This window comes from Spermophilus citellus (genome assembly GCF_964194105.1).
Source record: "Spermophilus citellus genome assembly, chromosome: 2".
NCBI classification, from domain to species: Eukaryota; Metazoa; Chordata; class Mammalia; order Rodentia; family Sciuridae; genus Spermophilus; species Spermophilus citellus.
Genome location: NC_138183.1, coordinates 195,593,612 through 195,616,773, shown reverse-complemented (window position 1 = coordinate 195,616,773; position 23,162 = coordinate 195,593,612). Strand labels below are relative to the sequence as shown.

General features: G+C 38.0%; 1 protein-coding gene across 2 annotated transcripts in view; it reads left to right on the top strand.

Annotated features, from left to right (window-relative positions):
• RNF121 (ring finger protein 121) overlaps positions 1–23,162 on the top strand; it is a 69,624-nt gene that overhangs the window by 39,821 nt on the left and 6,641 nt on the right. For both annotated transcript variants that reach the window (XM_081282370.1, XM_081282369.1), the window contains 3 exons: positions 4,362–4,516; positions 6,863–6,970; positions 9,977–10,097. In XM_081282370.1, the coding sequence (XP_081138496.1) occupies positions 4,362–4,516; positions 6,863–6,970; positions 9,977–10,097 (384 nt within the window). The remainder of the gene's footprint in view (positions 1–4,361; positions 4,517–6,862; positions 6,971–9,976; positions 10,098–23,162) is intronic.

Genomic DNA, 23,162 nt, shown 5'->3' with positions numbered 1-23,162 from the left:
TATTGGCATATACTCTGTTGTCATTTGTGGGCAACTGAAACCACTAGATCTGTTTCATGTGAGCTGCTATTAAGTTACTCCTCCCCTATCCTGTACTTGGCTGGGCAGTTAGGTTTCATTATGTGATTTTGGTTCTTTATTTCATCTTATTTGCTCCTGGAATGTTGTAGCTAGAGCATTAGAAATAAATTTTATTCATTTTTGGTCTTGTTTCTTTTATTTCTTTGTTTACGCCCTCTCTCTTTGCCCTACACCCACCCTAAGCTTTATGCTGTCCAAATTTTGGTAAGCAAGTGTTTTTTTTTTTTTTTTTTAATCTTCATTTTATTTATTTATTTATTTTTATATGCTGCTAAGGATTGAACCCAGGGCCTTGCAAATGTAGGCAAGCGCTGTACAGCTGAACCACAATCTCTGCCTGTAAGCAGGTTCTTCAGCCAAACTATTCATGAAAATACAGAGCAAAGCCATGGAACGCATTGGAAACATTTTCTCTAAGTGACCTCAGTCCATTTCTCAGCATTTTTCAAGCCGATTGTTCTGTTAACTGTCTCTTTCTTAATTCTATTACATGGACTTGAAGTTTTCATTTCATTCACAATATATTCCTTTTCAACCATGGTAGGTGATCCCTGCCTACAACATGGGGAGATGCAGAGGTGATGAGAATCCTGAAAGTTACAAGCCAAGAAAGACTTGGAAGGCAGCTGGTGCCTGGGAACTCATTTTATGAATTCTAGTTCCTCTAAAGGGATCTGAAGATTGTCTTGTCTGTCTTCACATGGATTAGAAATAATTATGAGGTGTCAATTTCGTCTCTACCAATATACCTTCTGGTGATGACACCCTCTCAACTAAAACCAAAAGGTAAAACCAAAAGGCAGTTCCAACAAATATGGATGAGCTCTTACTGTTAGCATCCAATTTCATCTTCTATACTGTTGAGCCTTGTGGAGAGATAAGTGGGATGTTGATAATTTTTATCTTCTGTCAGAAAAGCTGGGATTGTCTCTCACTAAATGTTTGCTGAAGGAATCAGTGAATTGGTTTCAGGCTTGTCTTTAGTTTCAACTTCATATTTTCAGATTCGGAGAAAGTAGAGATAGCTTTTGTTTTCTCTATCCACCTGCCCAAATCCAAGCCTCCTTCAGAACCAACAGCACTCTGCCTCTTCCAGAAAATCTTCCCTGTTGTAATAGTTCCTGCACATACTGCTGCATCTCTCCTTTGAACTCCCATGTCAGTATTTGATGCTTTGCTTCACTGCCTAATTTATGTGTTTATGTCCCATCACCCATGTTCTTGGAAGAGATGTCAGGGTGAGACTTGCCATTATTTTTGTATTTTCCATAGTATTAGGTACAAGTGTTTAAAAGAACTGTTAACCAAATGTGTCTGCATAAGCATTGCCACCAGGTGGCACCAGAGTCCCTGCCTTTGCCAAGCTAGCCATTAAAAATGAAGTTTCAACTTATTTACTAAACAAAATGCCAATAAGTATTATGTCTCTACTTTCCCAGGAAGTCTAAGATACAGGGCTGCTTAACAGGACTTTTATATGTTAGAACTTGAAGGGGTTTGAGAATCAAGTCTTCCTTCAAAGGGAAAGGACCTCCTTGGGTTACCTTGATGAGTTGGAGGCAGAACAGAACTAGAATCCAGGTCTACTAGTTTCTACTAGGCCATCTGGCTTCAAAGGGCTTAATTCCATCTCTAAATTTCTCTTTCTCTCTCTTCTGTCTTCTCTCTCTCCCTGTCTCTTTGTCCTCCTCTCCTATTTTCTTTCTCTCTTTTTCATGATGTGATTTAAGTGGCTTTTTCACCCTAAAATTTCAAGACTGATAGTTAAAAAATAAGATAAGATTTTTTATTCCTTTTATACTGATACCCAAACTTAACTCCTAATTATGTCTTTGTCCAACTCAGAATATAATCCAAGTTCTCTAACTCTCACTTCATCTAAAATGTACAGAGCTGCAGCTTGTACAGAGAAAATTATCTTGACCTCAGATACCCCCTCAGAACGTGCTGTAGATAACATTGATGGGCAATGTGGAAGAGGCTATTAGAGCAGGCTGGTTTTTATAAAAACTGGATGGAGACTAGAAGTCCTGTTTTTTCTTAAGACAAATGTGGCCAGACTGTGGGATTTAATTCTTCTCTAGTCTCTGGGCTTACTTTCTAGTTAACAACTGCATGAGCCTGTTTAAGCAAACAATGTGAAGAACAAAGAACCTCCTTCCATTCCCTTTTAGAAATATGATTCTGGTTGTTTGTCCCCTTGTTATCCATAGTTGATTGTTGTGATATATTTTCCTGGTTTCCTCCCAGTATTTCCTAGAAAAGCACCTGGAGCTTGGTGCATCCACACTTTGTATATAAGACCAGAATATTCTAGAGTGTTTTATTTGGAAGAACAGTTGTGGGTTCCAATGCAGTAGAATTGTTACTGTGGCTTGCATGATTCACTGACCAGCAGTCAGCACTCTTTGACTCACAGAATGGGAAACTCTAAAGCAGTGTGGTACTGCTCACCATTCTCTTCTCACCTTTTATCCCCTTTCTCTTTTTATCTGTAAAATAGCACTAAAAAACTCAGGCGTTTTCTTGCAGAGCAGTGAGTGAGGGAATGATAGCTACAGACACTCACTCACTCAAAAGAAGCTAGCTGTACACTGTACTCTCCAGTGTTAGCCACCAGTCACACCTAGCTATTGAGTACTTAGAATGTATTGTAAATATGAAATACACATCAGATTTAAAAGTACAAAAAAGTAAAATATTTCTTTGATAATTTTAATATTTTGGGGCTATGGTATAGCTTAGTGGTAGAGCACAATGTTTAGTATGTTCAAGGCCCACGGTTCATTCCCCAACACCAAAAAAATAACTTTTAATATTTTGTTCATGTTGAAATTATGATATTTTGGACATATTGGTTAAATAAACTATATTAAAATTAATATCACCTGTTTTTCTAATGTAATTAGTAAAAAAAATTTAAATTATTTATGTGGCTTGTTGGATTTCACTGGTCTAGAAATCCCCAAGGACACATACATTTTTAGTTTACTATGGAATATCAGAAAACTAGCTATTACTTTTCCTTTCTACAGCTCTCCTTTTTTAAATTAAAAAAAAATTAATGTCCTTTAATTTTATTTGGTGACTTCAGGAAGAAAACCTCCATTAGGTACTACCTTTTTAAAAAAAAATATCTACTGCTCTTCTGAGAATAATGACATCCAGTTAAAGCAGGGTAGCTGAGGGAGGAAGTTATGAGGCATTGGAGAACAAAAGATTGGTGATTACTCCAAACTTTTAGAATTAGAATTGTTCTATGTATTTGTAACTCTTGAGATAACAAGTATAAGTTACACATCTGAAGGAAGGTAAAAAGACACTCTTTAAAAAATACAAGTGTGTCTCCATCTTAGGGAATCTTACTCCAGCCTAGTCTTATTTTCCTTTTATTTATTTATCCAAATTTATTTATTTATTTATTTATTTATTTATTTATTTATTTATTTATTTATTTTTTTAAAGAGAGAGTGAAAGAGGAGAGAGAGAGAGTGAGAGAGGAGAGAGAGAGAGAGAGAGAATTTTTAATATTTATTTTTAGTTCTCGGCGGACACAACATCTTTGTTGGTATGTGGTGCTGAGGATCGAACCCGGGCCGCACGCATGCCAGGCGAGCGTGCTACCGCTTGAGCCATATCCCCAGCCCCTATCCAAATTTATTGAGGGCCTGTACTGTGCCAGTTTACTACCTTAAAGGAAATGAATGATTATGGCCAAGTCATTGCCCTTAAGCAGCTTATATAGGTAGCAAATGAATTTTAAACCCCCCTTATTATCTGGATAAGCTCTGTAATGATGGTAGAAAAGAAAATACTTTTGGGGAACTAGAAATCATGGCTAATTCTCACTGGAAGGGAGACTGAAGGCTTCATGTATCTTGGTTGTGTTATTATCAGGCAGAAAGGAAGGTCGGACAACTTAAAGGCCTAGAGAGTGGTAAGAGATACCCTACCACTGGTATCTCCTCCATTCTGTCCTTACTGGATGCATGGGGACTAACAAAGAAGTTGTTGCTCTTGCTATCTCAGCCAGGCAAGAAATAGCAAGAGCTTAAGTGGAAAGGAAAGAATATATTCAAGATACAGTTGAATGAGGGATGAAAGGGAAGATGCAGGCATGGTTCCAGGTTTTTAACTTTGATCACTGGTGGGGTTGCCTTTATTCAAAACTGGAAATGTGGGATAGGATCAGGCTAAAATAGAAAACAAGCTATCTGCACTTGCAGGTAGAGCTGCAGAGGGAGCTGGCTAGAGCTGAAGTGCTTGTGTTTGTGTTTCAGATGGTGACCCTCTTTCAGATGTGGGTTGTTCCCCTCTATTTCACAGTGAAGCTGCACTGGTGGAGATTCCTAGTGATCTGGATCTTCTTCTCTGCTGTCACAGCCTTCGTCACCTTCCGAGCCACACGGAAACCTCTAGTGCAGACAACTCCAAGGTGAGAGTTTAGGCAGTGGGGAAGAGCTTGGGCTTTCTGAAGCTAATGTGCTAGAATGCATGAGAGGAAGATGGGTTTAGACTGAAAAAATTGCAGTTTTTGTCTGCCAAAAGAATTTGGTGTGGGGCCCCCTCTAAAACAAGCTGATTGGGAGACCCACACCCCTATTCATAGATTTAAAAACCTCAGATATTGTAGCTTATTTTATGGTTATATCCAAGGTCTGTTTATATCAAGAGCAAATAGCGGGGCGTGGTGGCACATGTCTGCAATCCCAGCTACTCGGGAGGTTGAGGCAAGATTGCAAGTTCAAGTCTAGCCTGGGCAACTTAGCAAGACTGTATCTCAAAAATTTTAAAAAATAAAAAAAGAAAGAAAGGAAAGGAAAGAAAGGGCTGGGGAGCTGGGGATGTAGCTCAGCGGCAGAGTGCCATTGGGTTCAATTCTGAGTACCACAAAAAAGCAAGTCCTGGTGATCTTTGTGGTCTCATTTTAAATGTTATTTTCTGTGAACCCTTCTGCTCTCTAAATTAGATTTTCCATTTTATTCTCTCATAAGGCCCTATAGTTTTCTTTCATAGAACTTATCACAATTTATAACAAAATATTTTTTTGAACGTCTATCTCCGCCACTGAACTGTTTGTATAAGATCAGGAACCATATCTATTTTGTTGGTCACTGTATATCCAGACCTTGCCACAAGGGCTGGCACATAGAAGCCTACTTTATAAATTTTGGTTGAATGAATGAATCAGTAAATTTGCAATTTTCTAATAAACAGTAATTCTTTCTTGGATTACAAAGGGCTGTTGCCTATATACTTCTTTGTACTTTATCCAATTGCATTTCTTATTTAATCCTCCCAACCAGCTTGTGAGGTCATTTAACATTTACTTGACAGAAAAAGAGATTTTTCTCATTCATTCATTCAATAAGCACCTGCTATGTGCCAGGCCCTGTGCTGAGCGCTGGGGATACAGAGCTGGATAAGACATGGTCCCTGCCCTCAAGGAGTGCTCGGTTTATTGGAGGAGATGGATGAGAAAGCATCTGTTGCACTGCAGTTGGTAAGTGCTATGAGAGGTGTGCACAGGTCCAGGATAGCCTAACAGGGGAACTGGCCAGCATCAAAGTTGAGACCACCTGACTTAAAACGATTTCAAAGTTGAAAATTGCTCTTCTCTGTTCTTCTTTACTGCAAGCTTTTCTCTGGTCTTCAGAGTTTCAATGTACAAGGGAAAGTTGGTGATCTAGAAGTCCCTCTCTGGGCCATGATAAAGGGTGCAGGTCCTGGAGCCAGATGGCTAGAGTTGTAGCTCAGTGGTAGAGGGCTTGCCTAGCACGTGTGAGGCACTGGGTTCAATCCTCAGCACCACATTAAAAAAATAAATAAATAAAAGCATCGTGTCCATATACAACTTAAAAAAAAAAGTGATAACTGCTACCTCATATAGGGTGATATAAAGAAAAAGTGCAATAAAACAAAATGTTAAGAGCCACCAACTGACAAACAGCATTGACTTCTAAATGAAATAATTTTTAAAATGTGTCAATAGTATGGAAATATTTTTTAATAACTAACATTTGATAGTGCTGTACAGTTTCAAAGCACTTTTATAAACATCCTCATTTATTCACTCAGTGTTTAATGAACATATTGTACCAAGAAATGGGCTATGTTAATGAGGTGAGAAAGGTAATGTCGTTTTCCCATTTTACAAAGAAGTAAACTCGTCTCAAAGTGATTTGAGTTAACAAAGGTACTTAGCTAATTCCACCAGTGATTTCATCTTTCCTTGAATTCTCTTTCCTGACAAGAACAACTAGCCTTCCCCATCAATCTTTTGAGAGTTATTAGGTTTCACTTCCTCACCCAAGTAATCTAAATTTGAGATGACATAGCTGTTTTAGATCAGCTGTGCCCTTTCTTATGAGACTGAAACTTCTTTTTAGGAATCTCTTTCTTTTGCTTGGTCTTAGACCAGGAAAATATAAAGCAGTAGTTCCCTGAAGATGTTTTAGTAATTGAGGAAGTGAACACCCTTGAACAGTAACACAAATTGCTCAATAAGTCTTAAGAATAGACCTGATGTCCCTATTTATATGAAAATAAAGAATTCTGGGGGTTGGGGTTGTGGCTCAGTGGTAGAGCACTTGCTTAGCACATGCAAGGTCCTCAACACCACAATGAATGAATGAATGAATGAATGAATGAATGGTGTTCTCAACTACAATTAAAAAATAAATATTAAAAAAAAAAGAATAAGAAATTCTGGCGGTCTAATAGATCTGGAGGCCAGTATCTCTGCATCAGCTCTACTGAGTATTTTATTTCCTTTCTCCAGGTTGGTTTATAAATGGTTCCTGTTGATCTATAAAATCAGCTATGCCACTGGCATCATTGGCTACATGGCGGTCATGTTTACCCTCTTTGGTCTTAATTTATTATTCAAGTGAGTACCTTTTGCTTTTGGTCTTGCTGATGTTTAGGGAAGAGCGGCTAGTGAGATGTCCTTTCTTGCTGTAGTAAGTCTTAACAAAGGGAACATGACACCCAGGATAGGAGACGTGGGTACAGTGGGGAGAAAGGAGATGACAGGCCTTCTGTAATTTGTACTGGCAGAAAGCAAGGAATATTTGGATATATACAAACTCAGAGTCTCAAATCTTTGGTTATATTTTCCAAAAAATATGTATTTTAGTGGGAAATTATAACAAAAGTAAGTTTAATAATGATTATAACCAGTTACCCATAATTCCCTAACATCAATTTTCCTTGTCCACATGCTAGTTACTGCAATATTCACTCTGCTTGAAATGCCTTATATTCAACTATACCAGAGACTGGCAGAATACATCCTTTGGACCAAATGAATCCACTTCTTGCTTTTATAAAGTAAAGTGTGATTGCAACATAGTCATGCTTCAATCATGCATAGTCCGTTTGCTTATCATCTATGGCTATTTTTGCCTAAAACATTGGAGTTGAATAATTGTGACAGAGACCATATGGGCTGCAAAACCTAAAATGTTTATTGTCTGGCCTTAACAGAAAAGGTTTGCCAAACTTTGGGCTAAACAGTTGAACTCATGTGACCACAGTTGGCCACACCTGGCGACAGGTCCACTTAGAATGATACAAAATAGGAAACCCAGCAAGGCAGTGTTTGCAGGAGTCTTCACAGTAGTCTGAGTGTTCAGGTATGATGGAACCAGTTAATACTGATGGATGTGGGAACCATCTTGGTCTGTGAGCTGCATCCCCCTAGGAACACATCCAGTTTCTAGAATATCCCAGATGCAGTGTACCAATCACAGGTCGTGTTTAATATATAGGTGGCATTGCCTATAACAATCTGACATTCCACCTTTGTGAGACTTATGAGGAAGCAATTCTAGGAAATTAGCCTGTGGACGCTCAAGTCCTGTGCCATTATTGGACACTTAAGTTATTTTTAATTTTGTACTATCACACCATGGCTGTGTCACTTCCTAAGGTACATTTCTAGGTATTGCTTTATTTTGTCCTAAGCTCTCTAAAAGCTCTCTATCAGTTTACAAGTCCTCTCACCCCTAATTGAGGCAGAAGCCAAGAATTTTGAGCTTGGAAATTGGCGGGTACAGTGAGTTAATAGGTCAAACGAGGGTGGAAATATGGTTTCCTGGATGAAGTAATGGTGACTGGGCTATTTATCAAAGGGGGTCCTAAGCCTGGGATAGTACACTGAAGCTAAGGAAATTTAGGACTCAAATTTAGATTCATGGATGGAAAGGCAACTGACCCAGTATACTATAGGTGGGACTATCTTGAAACCAAAAGGAGTTTATTTTAGAATAAGTATAAATAAGTATTACTTTATGTAGTGAGAGGACACCCATGGAATCCTTTCTTCCAGGGATAATACAGGCTGAAAGAATAAACAGGCTCCAGAAAGGTTTAGAGGAATTCATCACTGTAGAGTCTAAAACATCTCATCAAAAGAAAACAAAGATATTTCCAGGTATCTTCCTAACCTGTGTGGTTAAAAAAACAAGTCAAGATTCAGATAGCTGGATGCAGTGGTGCATGCCTGTAGTCCCATCTATGTGGGAGGCTGAGGTAGAGGATTACAAGTTCAAGGCCATCCTAGGCAACTTAGTGAGACCCTATTCAAAAAAACAAAATGAAGTAAACAAATTTAAAAAGATTCTGAATTTTGTTTGAATGGCATTTTTTCTTTTTCCCTTTTTAGTGGGAATTGGACCCAGGGGTGCTTAACCACTGAACCATATTCACAGCCCTTTTTTATTTTTTATTTAGGGACAGGGTCTCACTAAGTTGCTAAGGGCCTCACTAAGTTGCTGAGGCTGGCTTTGAACTAATAATTCTCTTGCTTCAGCCTCCTGAACCACTGGGATTACAGAAGTGTGCTATGGCACCTGGCTGAAAGGTATTTTTTCTATGGTTGGTTTCTTTTTACTTGCTTAAACTGTACAAGGAGGAGAACAGAATTGAAAATCTTGACCATTTTTATACGGCTGATTATGTTAATTGTAAAAACCATGAGTCTAGTTAGTGAGTTATAAGTTTGATGAACAAATTCAACTTTCTATGATGAATATAATTTACAACTTTAAGTGAGCACATGTAGTTCTTTGTACAAATATTTTAAGGTAGTTTTCTATAATATTTATAGACTCAGGTTTCAAACTTTTGGTCTTTGGAATTATTAAAAAAAATAAACTTCCTAATATTATAAAGATCTTTATTCTTAGTAAATAGAATTGGACCACAATTTAACTTTCATGGCATTATGCAGAATATGGTTAGATGCAAATTAAATTTTTCTGGTAGCTAGAATGTAAACATTTAATTTCTTTGGGATAATATGCAAAAATCTAGAATATTATGTAAATACTCATAATATACCAAGACAGGAAACATTTATTTTCTATTACCCTGTCTTCCTGGGGATCTCAGGCACATCTCAGGAGGGAGGTGGGGTGTAGTTTGTACCCAGTTGCCATCAGTTGAAACAGTCTCAGAAGGGTATTTGGCTACCATTTTGAGTTTCTGCTCATACAGAAACACTAAATCCAGGCATATTGTGCCCTTCTTTTGGAGGGCTCAGCCATTTCAACTTGGGCAACTGGCTCAAGATGAAGCAACTCAGCGAGCTGCCAACTTCTACACTGAAATTCCAACATTTGGTGTCCAGTAGTTGCCAACAGTAGAGTCCCCAACACATAGGCAGCTAGGGCATACTCTGGCTTGGTCTTTGTAGCTGACAGTGCTAATTAACTTCTTTAAAAGATGTCAGTGGGTCATATTAAAAATAGATAGCAAACAGAATTTGATCATAATTTGCCAACACTTGGCTCTAGCTTTTGAGTGATCCTGCCTTGTGTGTCCCAAAGTAGTAATCCAGAGCAGTTGTGTCTCAGGACAGGCTTTATTGACTGTGTTGCTTTCCTTACAGGATTAAACCAGAAGATGCCATGGACTTTGGCATTTCTCTCCTCTTCTATGGTCTCTACTATGGAGTTCTTGAGCGGGATTTTGCAGAAATGTGTGCAGACTACATGGCGTCTACTATAGGGGTGAGTTTACCTGTGCTTTTAATACTGCCTCCTATCACCTCCAAATTGTTCTGGCTGGGATCTCTTGCTTGATGAAAAGAGAAAAGCACTAAGGGATAAGATAAGCCATATGAAATTCTTTAAGACGTGGGTAGAATGCATGGAAATTCCTTCCTTAAAGTTTGGAAAGCCAGATGTCAGATATCCTGTAATTTTTAACTTTAGGATCATTAACATCCTAGTAGGGGGTTAATAATCATGGAACAAAGACCTTTTTTTGGCAGTACTGGAAACATACTTTTTTAATGCCTCTGTCTACGTGGACACTGTGCTGTGTGCTAAAATTACAAAGGTGTAAAAAAATAAATGTCCTTATGCAAATAAAGTTTAGTATCTAGTGGGAAAGATGGGTATTAAAGTAACACAAAAATAAGCATAAAATCACAACTTTAATTAAAAAATCATGAAGGAAAGTTTCATGATACTATTAACAAATATAATAGTGACACACATTTGACCTATTCTTAGGGCTCAAAGATAACCTCCCTAAAGAAGTGACTGTTGAGCTGACTTGAACAATAAGTAGGAGTTAAGTAGATGAAATGTGTCTCATGTAGAGAAATTAGTATGTGTGTGAGTATTGTTTGGGGAGCAAGGGTCAACATTTTTGAGGAACTAAGGCTAAAGTGGTTGTACAGCTGAGAATATGGTGGAAGTATCTGGAGAAATAGTGGCTGGGCAAGAAAAAAAAACCCATTGGCTAAATTAAAAGATTTTAATTATTGTACTAAAGATACTGGGAGGCTGAGATGAATGACCTTATCAGCCTTGCATTAAACAAAGATTAACTGGCTGCTGGGTAGAAAACATAATTAGAGATGGGTATATATGTTCAACTGGACCACTTGAAAAGACTCTGGCTGTTATTTGGGCAAGACAAAGGTGACTCTGATTATGGTGGAGACAGTGAAAAGGGAGAGAAGTATTTTGAAGGTAAGTTTGATAAGGCTTGGATATAGTTTGACTCTGGAGATTGAAGGAAAAAATACAAAATGTTGGTATCAGAGTTGGTGCTTGTGACCGGGCAGTGTTTGGATGGTAGTGCTTTTTGCAGAGTAGGAAATACTGAAGGAGGACTAGGTGCTGACCATGGAGAGATACTTCAAGCTTAAAATATGGGTGAAGTAACAGTCAATCTGAGAGACCCAAGTGCACATCCTTAGTTTTTTTTTACCAAAATGGAAATATATTTTTGTTGGTTTTTATTTATAAAAATGATGTGTTCTCTTTATAATTATTTAAATAGCATAGAAGTGCTCCCCATCTTAGTTTCATCCCCTCACACCCCAGCCAAATAAACCCATTCCAAGAATGAATATTTCCATTATTTTTCTGGTAACTAAGTACAATTTTAGGCCAAAAGTTTGTCAGTATGATGGGGCTAATTTCATTTTTCTTAAACTGGATCAAATTGAAAGCAGTGTGTATTGGATCATTTTTTAGTCAGCTGCTCTAGTCTGAATATGGTTTGAGTGTGTTCCCCAAGGATTTATGTGTAGGCAGCTTGGTACTCGGTATGATGGGGCTGAGCTTATAGGACCTTTAAGAAGTGGGGCCTAGTAGGAGGTCATTAGGTCATTGGGTATGCCCTTGGCAGGGATTGAAGTAGTTCTTGAGAGATTCTGAGTTAGTCTTGGGAGACCAAGTCATTGTTAAGACTGAAATCAACCCCTAGTTTCCTATCTGGATGTGATCTCTATTCACATGGTCTCCATAATAGATTTTGTAGGTTATTTGTAGTAAAATACATATAATATAAAATTTACCATCATAACCATTTTTAAGTGTAGAATTCAGTGACATTAGGTACATTTATATTGATTTATATTATTATTCTGCACCCATCACTGCCATCCATCTCCAGAACTTTTTTTTTCCCCCTAGTACTAGGGATCAAACCCAGGGGCACTCTACCACTGAGCCACATACCCAGACTTTTTTTTTTTTGAGACAGGATATCAGTATATTGCCTGGGCTGGCTTGAATTTGTAATACTCCTGCTTCAGCCTCTGGAGTAGCTGTGGTTGCAGGTGTGCCCCGCTTGCCCAACCTGCAGAACTTTTTTCATCTTGAAAAACTGAAAGTTTTTATCTATCAAACACTAATTCCCCTACCCTTTGCCCTTGGCATAACCATTCTGCTTTCTGTGTCTATGAATCTGACTTCTCTAGGCACCTCACATGAGTGAAATTATATTGTATTTGCCTTTTTGTAACTGGTTTAGTTCACTTGACATAATATCTTCGGGGTACTTCCATGTTGTAGCATGTGTTAGAATTTCCTTCCTTTTTATGGTTGAATTTATTTATATGCGATGCTGAGAATCGAACCCAGTGCCTCACATGTGCTAGGCAAGAGATCTACCACTGAGCCGCAACCCCGGCCCTAAAAATATTCCTTGGTATATTCATAATCACATTTTCAGTCCTAATAATTTTTTATAGGCTTTTGCACATTTTGAGATCACATCTCCTGTGCCAGAGTCATAGTTGATTTTTTTAGGTGTTTCCCCAACCAGTCCTCAATATCACATTAAGAACTAGATGATTTGTCTCTTGATCTGCAGCACAACTGTCTCTGAGAATGGTTTGATCTGAAGAGATCCTTTATTTATTAATTTCAGTGTTCCTACAAATGAAACCCTGAGTTTTTTCAATTGTGTTCATAAACATTCTCAATTCCTTCTTACTATTCTACATTACCATATTTAGTGTAGAACAGCTCTTCATGGAGAAGTCTGTAATGTGAATTAAAGTAACTCTTCTTAAATTGAATCAGGGGACTTTGGGTGGAATCTGTTCTTTCTCTCTGGTCACTGAGATCATAAGCTTGTGACAGCTAGTCAGTACCATTTCCATTTACAACAAAGGTCATGCTGTGGTGGAGGGTAAAAGATTGTGAAATAAGCCTGTTTCTGGGACTTCTTCCTCTGAAAGAGTTATTGGGAAGGCAAGGGAGACACGTATTTTGTGTTGCATTGGTCCATATGTCCTCCCTCACACTTCGTTCTGAGCCAGTTGCTGTGCCCCCGATTTACCTCCTGGGAACTTAGAGGACCCATATTATATCAAAACAGGAGTAGCTGCCTACTCACCATCTCTACTTAAAGTGGTAGAAAGAACTAGGGGTTTGGAGTCAGCACCCCCAGTTTTAAATTCTAATCTAATTAGTTACATACACTTGAGCAAGTTTCTTTACCTCTCTAATCTCTACCAGCTTTTCCTATTAACCCTTTAAATAGTCTTTTAATTAAAAAAATTCTTGACCCACTTTCTCCTTTTTCTACTAATTTATTTCCTGTCATTCACAGCTAAACATAGAGAAAGTTCTTGTCTTAGCCAGGCATGGCAGCACATGCCTGTAATCCCAATGATTTGGGAGGATTGTCCATTTGAGGCCTTCCTGGAACTAAGAGATATTGTCTCAAAATGAAAAAAAGAAAAAGGGCTAGGGGAGGTAGCTCAGTGGGGGAGAGTCTGTGGGTTCAATACCCAGGGCTGGGAAAGAAAAAAATTAAAAAGTTCCTGTCTCTGTTTGATCACCTTTCATTCATCTGTAGCCCATTCTAATGTGGCCTCTGTTCATACCCTGCTTCTGAAAGAGCTTTTATTCAGGTCACTAATGACTGTGCCACTAATCCTGGTGGACTTCTCAGTTAACAGTATAGTTGACTCAACTAACTATTCCCTTATTAAGAATCTTTCCCCCTTGGCTTTGGTAACTTTATTCTGTCTTGGTTTTCTTTACCTCTGATATTTCTCATTTTCCTTTGCCAATTTTTCCTTCACTTCAATATTCCTCTGAGCTCAAACCTGAACCATCTTCTTTTTTTTTTATTTGTTCTTTCTCATTATACATGACAGTAAAATGTATTTTAACATATTATACATACCTGGAGTATAACTATCCATTCTTGTGGTTGGACATGATGTGGAGTTACACTGGTTGTGTATTCTTATATAAACATAGGAAAGTTATGTCCAGTTCATTCTACTGTCTTTCCTGTTCCCATCCCCCCATCTCTTCCCTTCATTCCCCTTTGTCTAAGCCAGTGAACTTCTGTTCTTCCCACCTCACTTTTTGTGAGATAGCATCTGCATATCAGAGAGAACATTTAACCTTTGGTTTTGGGGGACTGGATTATTTCACTTAACATGATAGTCTGAGCCATCTTCTTTACCATTTGCCTAGGTATTTCCTTTTCTCTTTCAATGGTTGTCACATTACTATTCAGCTATTTGGCATCTCAGTTTTCACTGCCACCTAATTAGCCTAAGCTATCACCTTGGCACAGGTGCCATCAATCTGTTGCTTTTAAAGAATTGTAGTAGTCTCTTAGCTGGTCTCTCTGAATTCATGTTTATTTTATCTCTAACCCGGTCTTCCAGGAAGTCAGATTGATAGGTTAAAAATTTGAGTCTAATCATGTTGTAACCCTTTAATGTTTATAACTTGTTCTTATTTTATATAGTTTATATTTATTTTTTAAATGTCAATCTCCCCAAACTGTCTGTTCCATGAAAACTGACTCCAGGTCTATGTTTTTCCAGCATTATATTCCAAGAACCTAGTCCTGTGGCTGTTACTTAGTAGGTATCCATTATATTTTAATGAAAGAAAGAAGGAGTTCGGGCATCTTATTCAGGGTTACCAAGATAGTGAGAGGTGATTGAAATTAGGTCTGTCTAATCCTGCTGCATTACATATACCCCTGAGCACTGAAGGATCAGACAGACTTTTGAGTTAAACTAAAATCTGCCTCCCTCCTTGTACTTGCCCAACTTGACATCAGTGCCTTCTGATCCGAATTTATCCTATGTAGTTTTTTTGACAATGGGATTGCTGGTCTGGCTTGACAGGCATAGCTGATAACTTTATTAAAATGGTTGGAAGGATTTTACCCTGTGTTCCTGTTGCCATGTTGGCCCCTTGTGGAGTAACTCTGGGAACCAGTGTCCTAACAGACATTTCTCTGTACTTCCCTTCTACTGTGAGTGCCTTATCCAAGTTCCCTTTGCTCTTGCATTTTTTTTGTCCCAGTATTCCAGAGGTAGAACTCTGGCATGAACTGAGGGGAAACTCTTCCTCAGAACTCCAGTCCACCTCCTCGGTTGGGATGTACCTAATTCTTTTACTCCCAGAGGCCACGGGCCAGAGTTAGTTGGCCCTCTTCCTTTGCTACACATGATTTATAGGGACTCAGTGCTAGGACTGGACCCAGACACTTTGGTCTGTCCTATTTCTGCTCAGTTGATGTATGTAGGAATTCTAAGCCAGAGTACATTCCAGAAAAGGCTTTTCTTTAACCTTCTTTTGACTCCATGTATCATTTGTTCATTTCTTTATTCAGGAAGCAAGTAAACACACAAATGTGTGCAGACATTTTGTGGAGCACCTCTTATATTCTGATACCAGGACAGATTTTTCCTGAGAAAGTCCCACCTTCCATTCTTAGTTGATGCTAGTGTGTCTTTCCTGAAGAATAAATCAGCTATCACGAACTGCCCATAAGGTCCTGGAGAGGATTGAAAGCCCTTTCAACTTTGGAGAAATGGATCTCAGAGGTGCCCTGCAATGTTAACATTACAAGAGTTTAGCTTTTGAGAGTTGCATAGATTATAGACTCCACAGGTCTTTGCCCTGCTCTCTGATTCTAGCTAGGCTTTCAATTGCCTTCTGCATTTTCTTGTTTTGGCAGTACAGGGGATAGAACCCAGGGTCTTGTACATGCTAGGCAAATAATCTGCCACAGAGCTACATCCCCAATTTGCCTTTTGCACTCTTGATGAACAGATCAGATAACTGGCTTTCAGGGAGCAGAGTAGCTGGCCTTTCTGCTGCAGTCAGCAAATGTCAGTGGAATGCCTTGACATTAAAATAGTGGTGGATCTAGGGCAGGAGTCAGAGGATCTGGATTCTGGTCCTATTTTATTTCCTTTTTTGGGGGGGGGGGCGGGAGGTATCAGATATTGAACTCAGGAGGCCTTAACCACTGAGCCAAATCCCTGGGCTATTTTTTATATTTCATTTTTTATTTTGAGACAGGGTCTCACTAAGCTGCTCAGGGTCTTGCTAAATTACTTATAGCTGGCTTTGAACATGGCATACTCCTGCCTCAGCCTCTGGTCCTATCTTGTTTCTTTCCTTTTCTGGTCCCAGTGATAGGGTGGCTCTGGTGTTCTTTAATAATAAGTGAACTCACCTGGAGCCATCTAAGATTTTTCAAACAGGTAAAAGCAAGAAGTTCTGTATTCATGGAGTTTTGAGACAGTGTGGTTGGCATCTCTCTCTCCTGACCTTGAGGACTCTTAAAATCAGGCTGCAATTTTTGCTTAGAATGGTAAGGCAGACTTTTCTCAAGAGGGGCCATGACAATAGATATAGAGACCACTGCAAGGTCTGGGGATATAACTCAGTGGAAGAGTGCTTGCCTAGCATGCACAAGATCCTGTGTTCAATCCCCAGCAATAAGGGGAACAAAACCAAAAAAGGACCACTGCAATGGAGTCTTGCAGCAGGGAGAGAGATTGGGCAGTAGTTCTGATGGTTAAGAGGGGCCATTCCTCAGAGGGCAACTTAGGAGGAAAGCCCTCAGCTAGGTTGAGTGAATGTTATAGCAGGTACAGCTGTGTCCTCTCTAGAGATTCAGATGTCATTTTCCCTTACTCCCTGTCCAGTACCCATGTGCCCTCTTCCTCTGCTGTGATCTCACCTAGTTTTGAATTACAGAAAACTTTGGCTTTTTTAGAGACAGTTGCTTGGAACAAAACAAAACAAAAAAACACCAGCAATCACAAATTAAGAAAATGCAAGACTAAGTAGTCAGTCAGTCAATCTCCCAGGTACAGAAAAATTGTAATAATAAATGCAGGAGGCTTTTAAAGAAATTCATTATACAGTTTTTCGAGATGAAAAAGTTCTGGAGATGCACAGCAATGTGAATATGCTTAGTACCACTCAATTGTACATTTATAAATGGTTAAAGGAATGGAGGTGTAGCCCAGCAGTAGAGCTTGCCTAACATGAGCACGATCTTGGATTCCATCCCCAGCACTACAATTAAAAATAAAAAGTCACAATCCCAGTACCAAAACATCACCAGTGTAAACATTCTGACATTGTTCCTTCTGGTCTTTTTTTTTTTTTTTTTTTTTTTGGTACAGCTTTGGCCTCATATTAATGTATGGTACAAGTCATGCTATGTGTCCAATTTTATGCCCTGCTTTTAGCACTCAATGCTGTATCTCATTTGATTACTTGGGGATTTTACTTTTGGTTTGTTTGTTGCAGCACTGAGGAACAAGCCCAGGGCCTCATTTAATGTTATTTCTTAAGGGGCAGTTGACAATTAGTACCTTGACAGTGTATCATAATTTATTTAGGCATTCTTCTATTATTGGTTGATTGGTCATTTATAGTTATTTCCATTTCTTTGCTTATTCTCTCTCTTTTTTTTAATCTGAAGTTGTGGATATATATTGTGATATAAAACATAAAATTCACTATTTTAACTATGTTAAGTGTACATATTTAACTATGTTAAGTTTGGGTATAACATTCACAGTGTTGTGTTCTCATCATCACTGCCTACCTCAAATTTTTCATCACCCTAAACAAACTCTGCTCATTCAGTATTAACTCCCCTTTACCTCCTGCAGCCAGTCCTTGGTTACCTCTAATCTATTTTCTATCCCTGTGAATCTGACTACTGTAGATAATTTCATGTGGGGAAATCATAATATTTGTCTTGTCATTAGGCATCTGGTTTCTTTCACTTAGCATAATGTTTTCTTTTTTTTTAATTAAAATTTTTATTGTATTAGATTTCTTTTTTTTGTTTTTTTAAGGGAAAACTTTTATTTATTATTTATTTTTATTTTTTATTTATTTATTTATTTATTTATTTTTATTGTTGGTCGTTCAAAACATTACATAGTTCTTAATATATCATATTTCACAGTTTGATTCAAGTGGGTTATGAACTCCCATTTTTACCCCGTATACAGATTGCTGTATCACATCAGTTACACTTCCATTGATTTACATATTGCCATTCTAGTGTCTGATGTATTCTGCTGTCTATCCTATTCTCTACTATCCCCCTTCCACTCCCCTCCCCTCCCCTCCCCTCCCCATTTCTCTCTCTACCCCCTCCACTGTAAATCATTTCTTCCACTTGTATTATTCTTCTCTTACCCCTCCTTTCCTCTTATATGTAATTTTGTATAACCCTGAGGAACACCTTCCATTTCCATGCGATTTCCCTTCTCACTCCCTTTCCCTCCCACCTCTCATCCCTGTGTAATGTTAATCTTCTTCTCAAGCTCTTCGTCCCTACCCTGTCCTTGGTTACTCCCTTTATATCAAAGAAGTCATTTGGCATTTGTTTTTTAAGGATTGGCTAGCTTCACTTAGCATAATCTGCTCTAATGCCATCCATTTCCCTCCAAATTCTATGATTTTGTCATTTTTTAATGCAGAGTAATACTCCATTGTGTATAAATGCCACATTTTTTTTATCCATTCATCTATTGAAGGGCATCTAAGTTGGTTCCACAATCTTGCTATCGTGAATTGTGCTGCTATGAACATCGATGTAGCAGTGTCCCTGTAGCATGCTCTTATTAGGTCTTTAGGGAATAGACCGAGAAGGGGAATAGCTGGGTCAAATGGTGGTTCCATTCCCAGCTTTCCAAGAAATCTCCATACTGCTTTCCAAATTGGCCGCATCAATTTGCAGTCCCACCAACAATGAACACGTGTACCCTTTTCCCCGCATCCTCTCCAGCACTTGTTGTTGTTGGACTTCATAATGGCTGCCAATCTTACTGGAGTGAGATGGTATCTTAGGGTGGTTTTGATTTGCATTTCTCTGACTGCTAGCGATGGTGAGCATTTTTTCATGTACTTGTTGATTGATTGTATGTCCTCCTCTGAGAAGTGTCTGTTCAGGTCCTTGGCCCATTTGTTGATTGGGTTATTTGTTATCTTATTGTCTAATTTTTTGTGTTCTTTGTATACTCTGGATATTAGGGCTCTATCTGAAGTGTGTGGAGTAAAGATTTGTTCCCAGGATGTAGGCTCCCTGTTTATGTCTCTTATTGTTTCTTTTTCTGAGAAAAAACTTTTTAGTTTGAGTAAGTCCCATTTGTTGATTCTAGTTATTAACTCTTGCGCTATGGGTGTCCTATTGAGGAATTTGGAGCCCGACCCCACAGTATGTAGATCATAGCCAACTTTTTCTTCTATCAGACGCCGTGTCTCTGATTTAATATCAAGCTCCTTGATCCATTTTGAGTTAACTTTTGTGCATGGCGAGAGAAAGGGATTCAGTTTCATTTTGATGCAAATGGATTTCCAGTTTTCCCAGCACCATTTGTTGAAGATGCTATCCTTCCTCCATTGCATGCTTTTAGCCCCTTTATCAAATATAAGATAGTTGTAGTTTTGTGGATTGGTTACTGTGTCCTCTATTCTGTACCATTGGTCCACCCGCCTGTTTTGGTACCAGTACCATGCTGTTTTTGTTACTATTGCTCTGTAGTATAGTTTGAAGTCTGGTATCGCTATACCGCCTGATTCACACTTCCTGCTTAGCATTGTTTTTGCTACTCTGGGTCTTTTATTATTCCATATGAATTTCCTGATTGTTTTATCTATTTCTACAAGAAATGCTGTTGGGATTTTGATTGGCATTGCATTGAACTTATAGAGAACTTTTGGTAATATCGCCATTTTGATGATGTTAGTTCTGCCTATCCACGAACAGGGTATATTTTTCCATCTTCTGAGGTCTTCTTCTATATCTCTCTTTAGGGTTCTGTAGTTTTCATTGTATAAGTCTTTCACCTCTTTTGTTAGGTTGATTCCCAAGTATTTTATTTTTTGGGGGGATATTGTGAATGGAGTAGTTGTCCTCATTTCCGTTTCAGAGGATTTGTCGCTGATATACAGGAATGCATTTGATTTATGCGTGTTGATTTTATATCCTACCACTTTGCTGAATTCATTTATTAGCTCTAATAGTTTCTTTGTAGACCCTTTTGGGTCTGCTAGGTATAGAATCATGTCATCTGCAAATAGTGATAATTTAAGTTCTTCTTTTCCTATTTTTATGCCTTTAATTTCTTTCATCTAATTGCTCTGGCCAGTGTTTGGAGGACTATGTTGAACAGAAGTGGTGAGAGAGGGCATCCCTGTCTTGTACCAGATCTTAGAGGGAATGCCTTCAATTTTTCTCCATTCAGAATGATGCTGGCCTGTGGCTTATTACAGATTGCTTTTACAATGTTGAGGTATGATCCTGTTATCCCTAATTTTTCTAGAGTTTTGAACATAAAGGGATGCTGTACTTTGTTGAATGCTTTTTCTGCATCTATCGAGATGATCATATGGTTCTTATTTTTAAGTCTATTGATGTGGTGAATAACATTTATTGATTTCCGTATATTGAACCAGCCTTGCATCCCAGGGATGAATCCTACTTGATCATGGTGTATAATTTTTTTGATATGTTTTTGAATCTGATTCGCCAGAATTTTATTGAGGATTTTTGCATCTAGGTTCATTAGAGATAGTGGTCTGTAGTTTTCTGTCTTTGAGGTGTCTCTGTCTGGTTTAGGAATCAGGGTGATGTTGGCCTCGTAGAATGTATTTGGAAGTTCTCCCTCTTTTTCTTTTTCCTGAAATAGCTTGAAAAGTATTGGTGTTAGTTCCTCTTTAAAGGTTTTGTAAAATCTGCTGTATACCCATCCAGTCCTGGGCTTTTCTTAGTTGGTAGTCTTTTGATGGTTTCTTCTATATCCTCTATTGTTATTGGTCTGTTTAGGTTGTCTATATCCTCCTGACTCAATCTGGGCAGATCATATGACTTAAGAAATTTATCTGTGCCTTCACTATCTTCTATTTTATTGGAGTATAAGGATTCAAAATAATTTCTGATTATCTTCTGTATTTCTGAAGTGTCTGTTGTGATATTGCCTTTTTCATCCCATATGCTAGTAATTTGGGTTCTCTCTCTTCTCTTCGTTAGCATGGCTAAGTGTCTGTCGATTTTATTTATTTTTTAAAAGAACCAACTTTTAGTTTTGTCAATTTTTTCAATTGTTTCTTTTGTTTCGATTTCATTAATTTCAGCTCTGATTTTAATTATTTCTTGCCTTCTACTTCTTTTGCTGTTGTTTTGCTCTTCTTTTTCTAGGATTTTGAGATGAAGTATGAGATCATTTATTTGTTGGTTTTTTTCTTTTTTTAAGGAATGAACTCCAAGCAATGAATTTTCCTCTTAGAACTGCTTTCAATGTGTCCCATAGATTCCGATATGTTGTGTCTGTGTTTTCATTTAACTCTAAGAAGTTTTTAATTTCCTCCTTGATGTCTTCTAAAACCCACTGATCATTCAGTAACCTATTGTTCATTCTCCAAGTGATGCATGATTTTTCCTTCCTTCTTTTATCGTTGATTTTCAGTTTCATTCCATTATGATCAGATAAGATGCATGGTATTATCTCTACTCCTTTATATTGTCTAAGAGTTGCCCTGTGACATAATATATGATCTATTTTTGAGAAGGATCCATGTGCTGCTGAGAAAAAAGTGTAACTACTTGATGTTGGGTGGTATATTCTATATATGTCAATTAAGTCTAGGTTGTTAATTGTGTTATTGAGTTCTATAGTTTCCTTATTTAACTTTTGTTTGGAAGATCTGTCCAGTGGTGAGAGAGGTGTGTTGAAGTCTCCCATGATTATTCTATGGTGGTCTATTAGACTCTTGAACTTGAGAAGAGTTTGCTTGATGAACATAGCTGCACCATTGTTTGGGGCATATATATTTATGATTGTTATGTCTTGTTGGTGTATGGTTCCCTTGAGCAGTATGTAGTGTCCCTCTTTATCCCTTTTGATTAACTTTGGCTTGAAATCTATTTTATTAGATATGAGTATGGACACTCCTGCTTGTTTCCGCAGTCCATATGAGTGGTATGATTTTTCCCAACCTTTCACCTTCAGTCTATGTATATCTTTTCCTATCAAATGTGTCTCCTGTAGGCAGCATATTGTTGGGTCTTGTTTTGTGATCCATTCAACTAGCCTGTGTCTCTTAATTGGTGAGTTTAAGCCATTAACATTTAGGGTTATTATTGAGATATGGTTTGTTCTTCCAGCCATATTTGTTTATTAATGTTACTAAACCTGATTTGTTTTCCTCTTTGATTACTTTCCCCCCTTTACTGTCCTACCTCCCACTGTTGGTTTTCAATGTTATTTTCCATTTCCTCTTCCTGTAATGTTTTGCCAAGGATTTTTTGAAGAGATGGTTTTCTAGCTGCGAATTCTTTTAACTTTTGTTTATCGTGGAAGGTTTTAATTTCATCTTCCATCCTGAAGCTTAATTTCGCCGGATACACGATTCTTGGTTGGAACCCATTTTCTTTCAGTGTTTGAAATATGTTATTCCAGGATCTTCTAGCTTTCAGAGTCTGTGTTGAGAGATCAGCTGTTATCCTGATTGGTTTACCCCTAAATGTAATCTGCTTCCTTTCTCTTGTAGCTTTTAAAATTCTCTCTTTATTCTGTATGTTGGACATCTTCATTATAATGTGTCTAGGTGTGGATCTCTTATGATTTTGCACATTCGGCTTCCTATAGGCTTCTAGGATTTGGGATTCTGTTTCATTCTTCAAGTCTGGGAAGTTTTCTCGTATTATTTCATTGAATAGATTGTTTATTCCTTTGGTTTGGAGCTCTGTGCCTTCCTGTATCCCAATGACTCTTAAGTTTGGTCTTTTAATGTTATCCCATATTTCTTGGATGTTCTGCTCATGGTTTCTTAGCAGACTTGCTGAGCTGTCTATGTTCTTTTCAAGTTGAAATACTTTGTCTTCATTGTCTGATGTTCTATCTTCTAAGTGATCTACTCTGCTGGTAGTATTCTCAATTGAGTTTTTAAGTTGGTTTATTGCTTCCTGCATTTCTAGGATTTCTATTTGTTTCTTTTTTATTACCTCTATCTCCCTGTGAAATT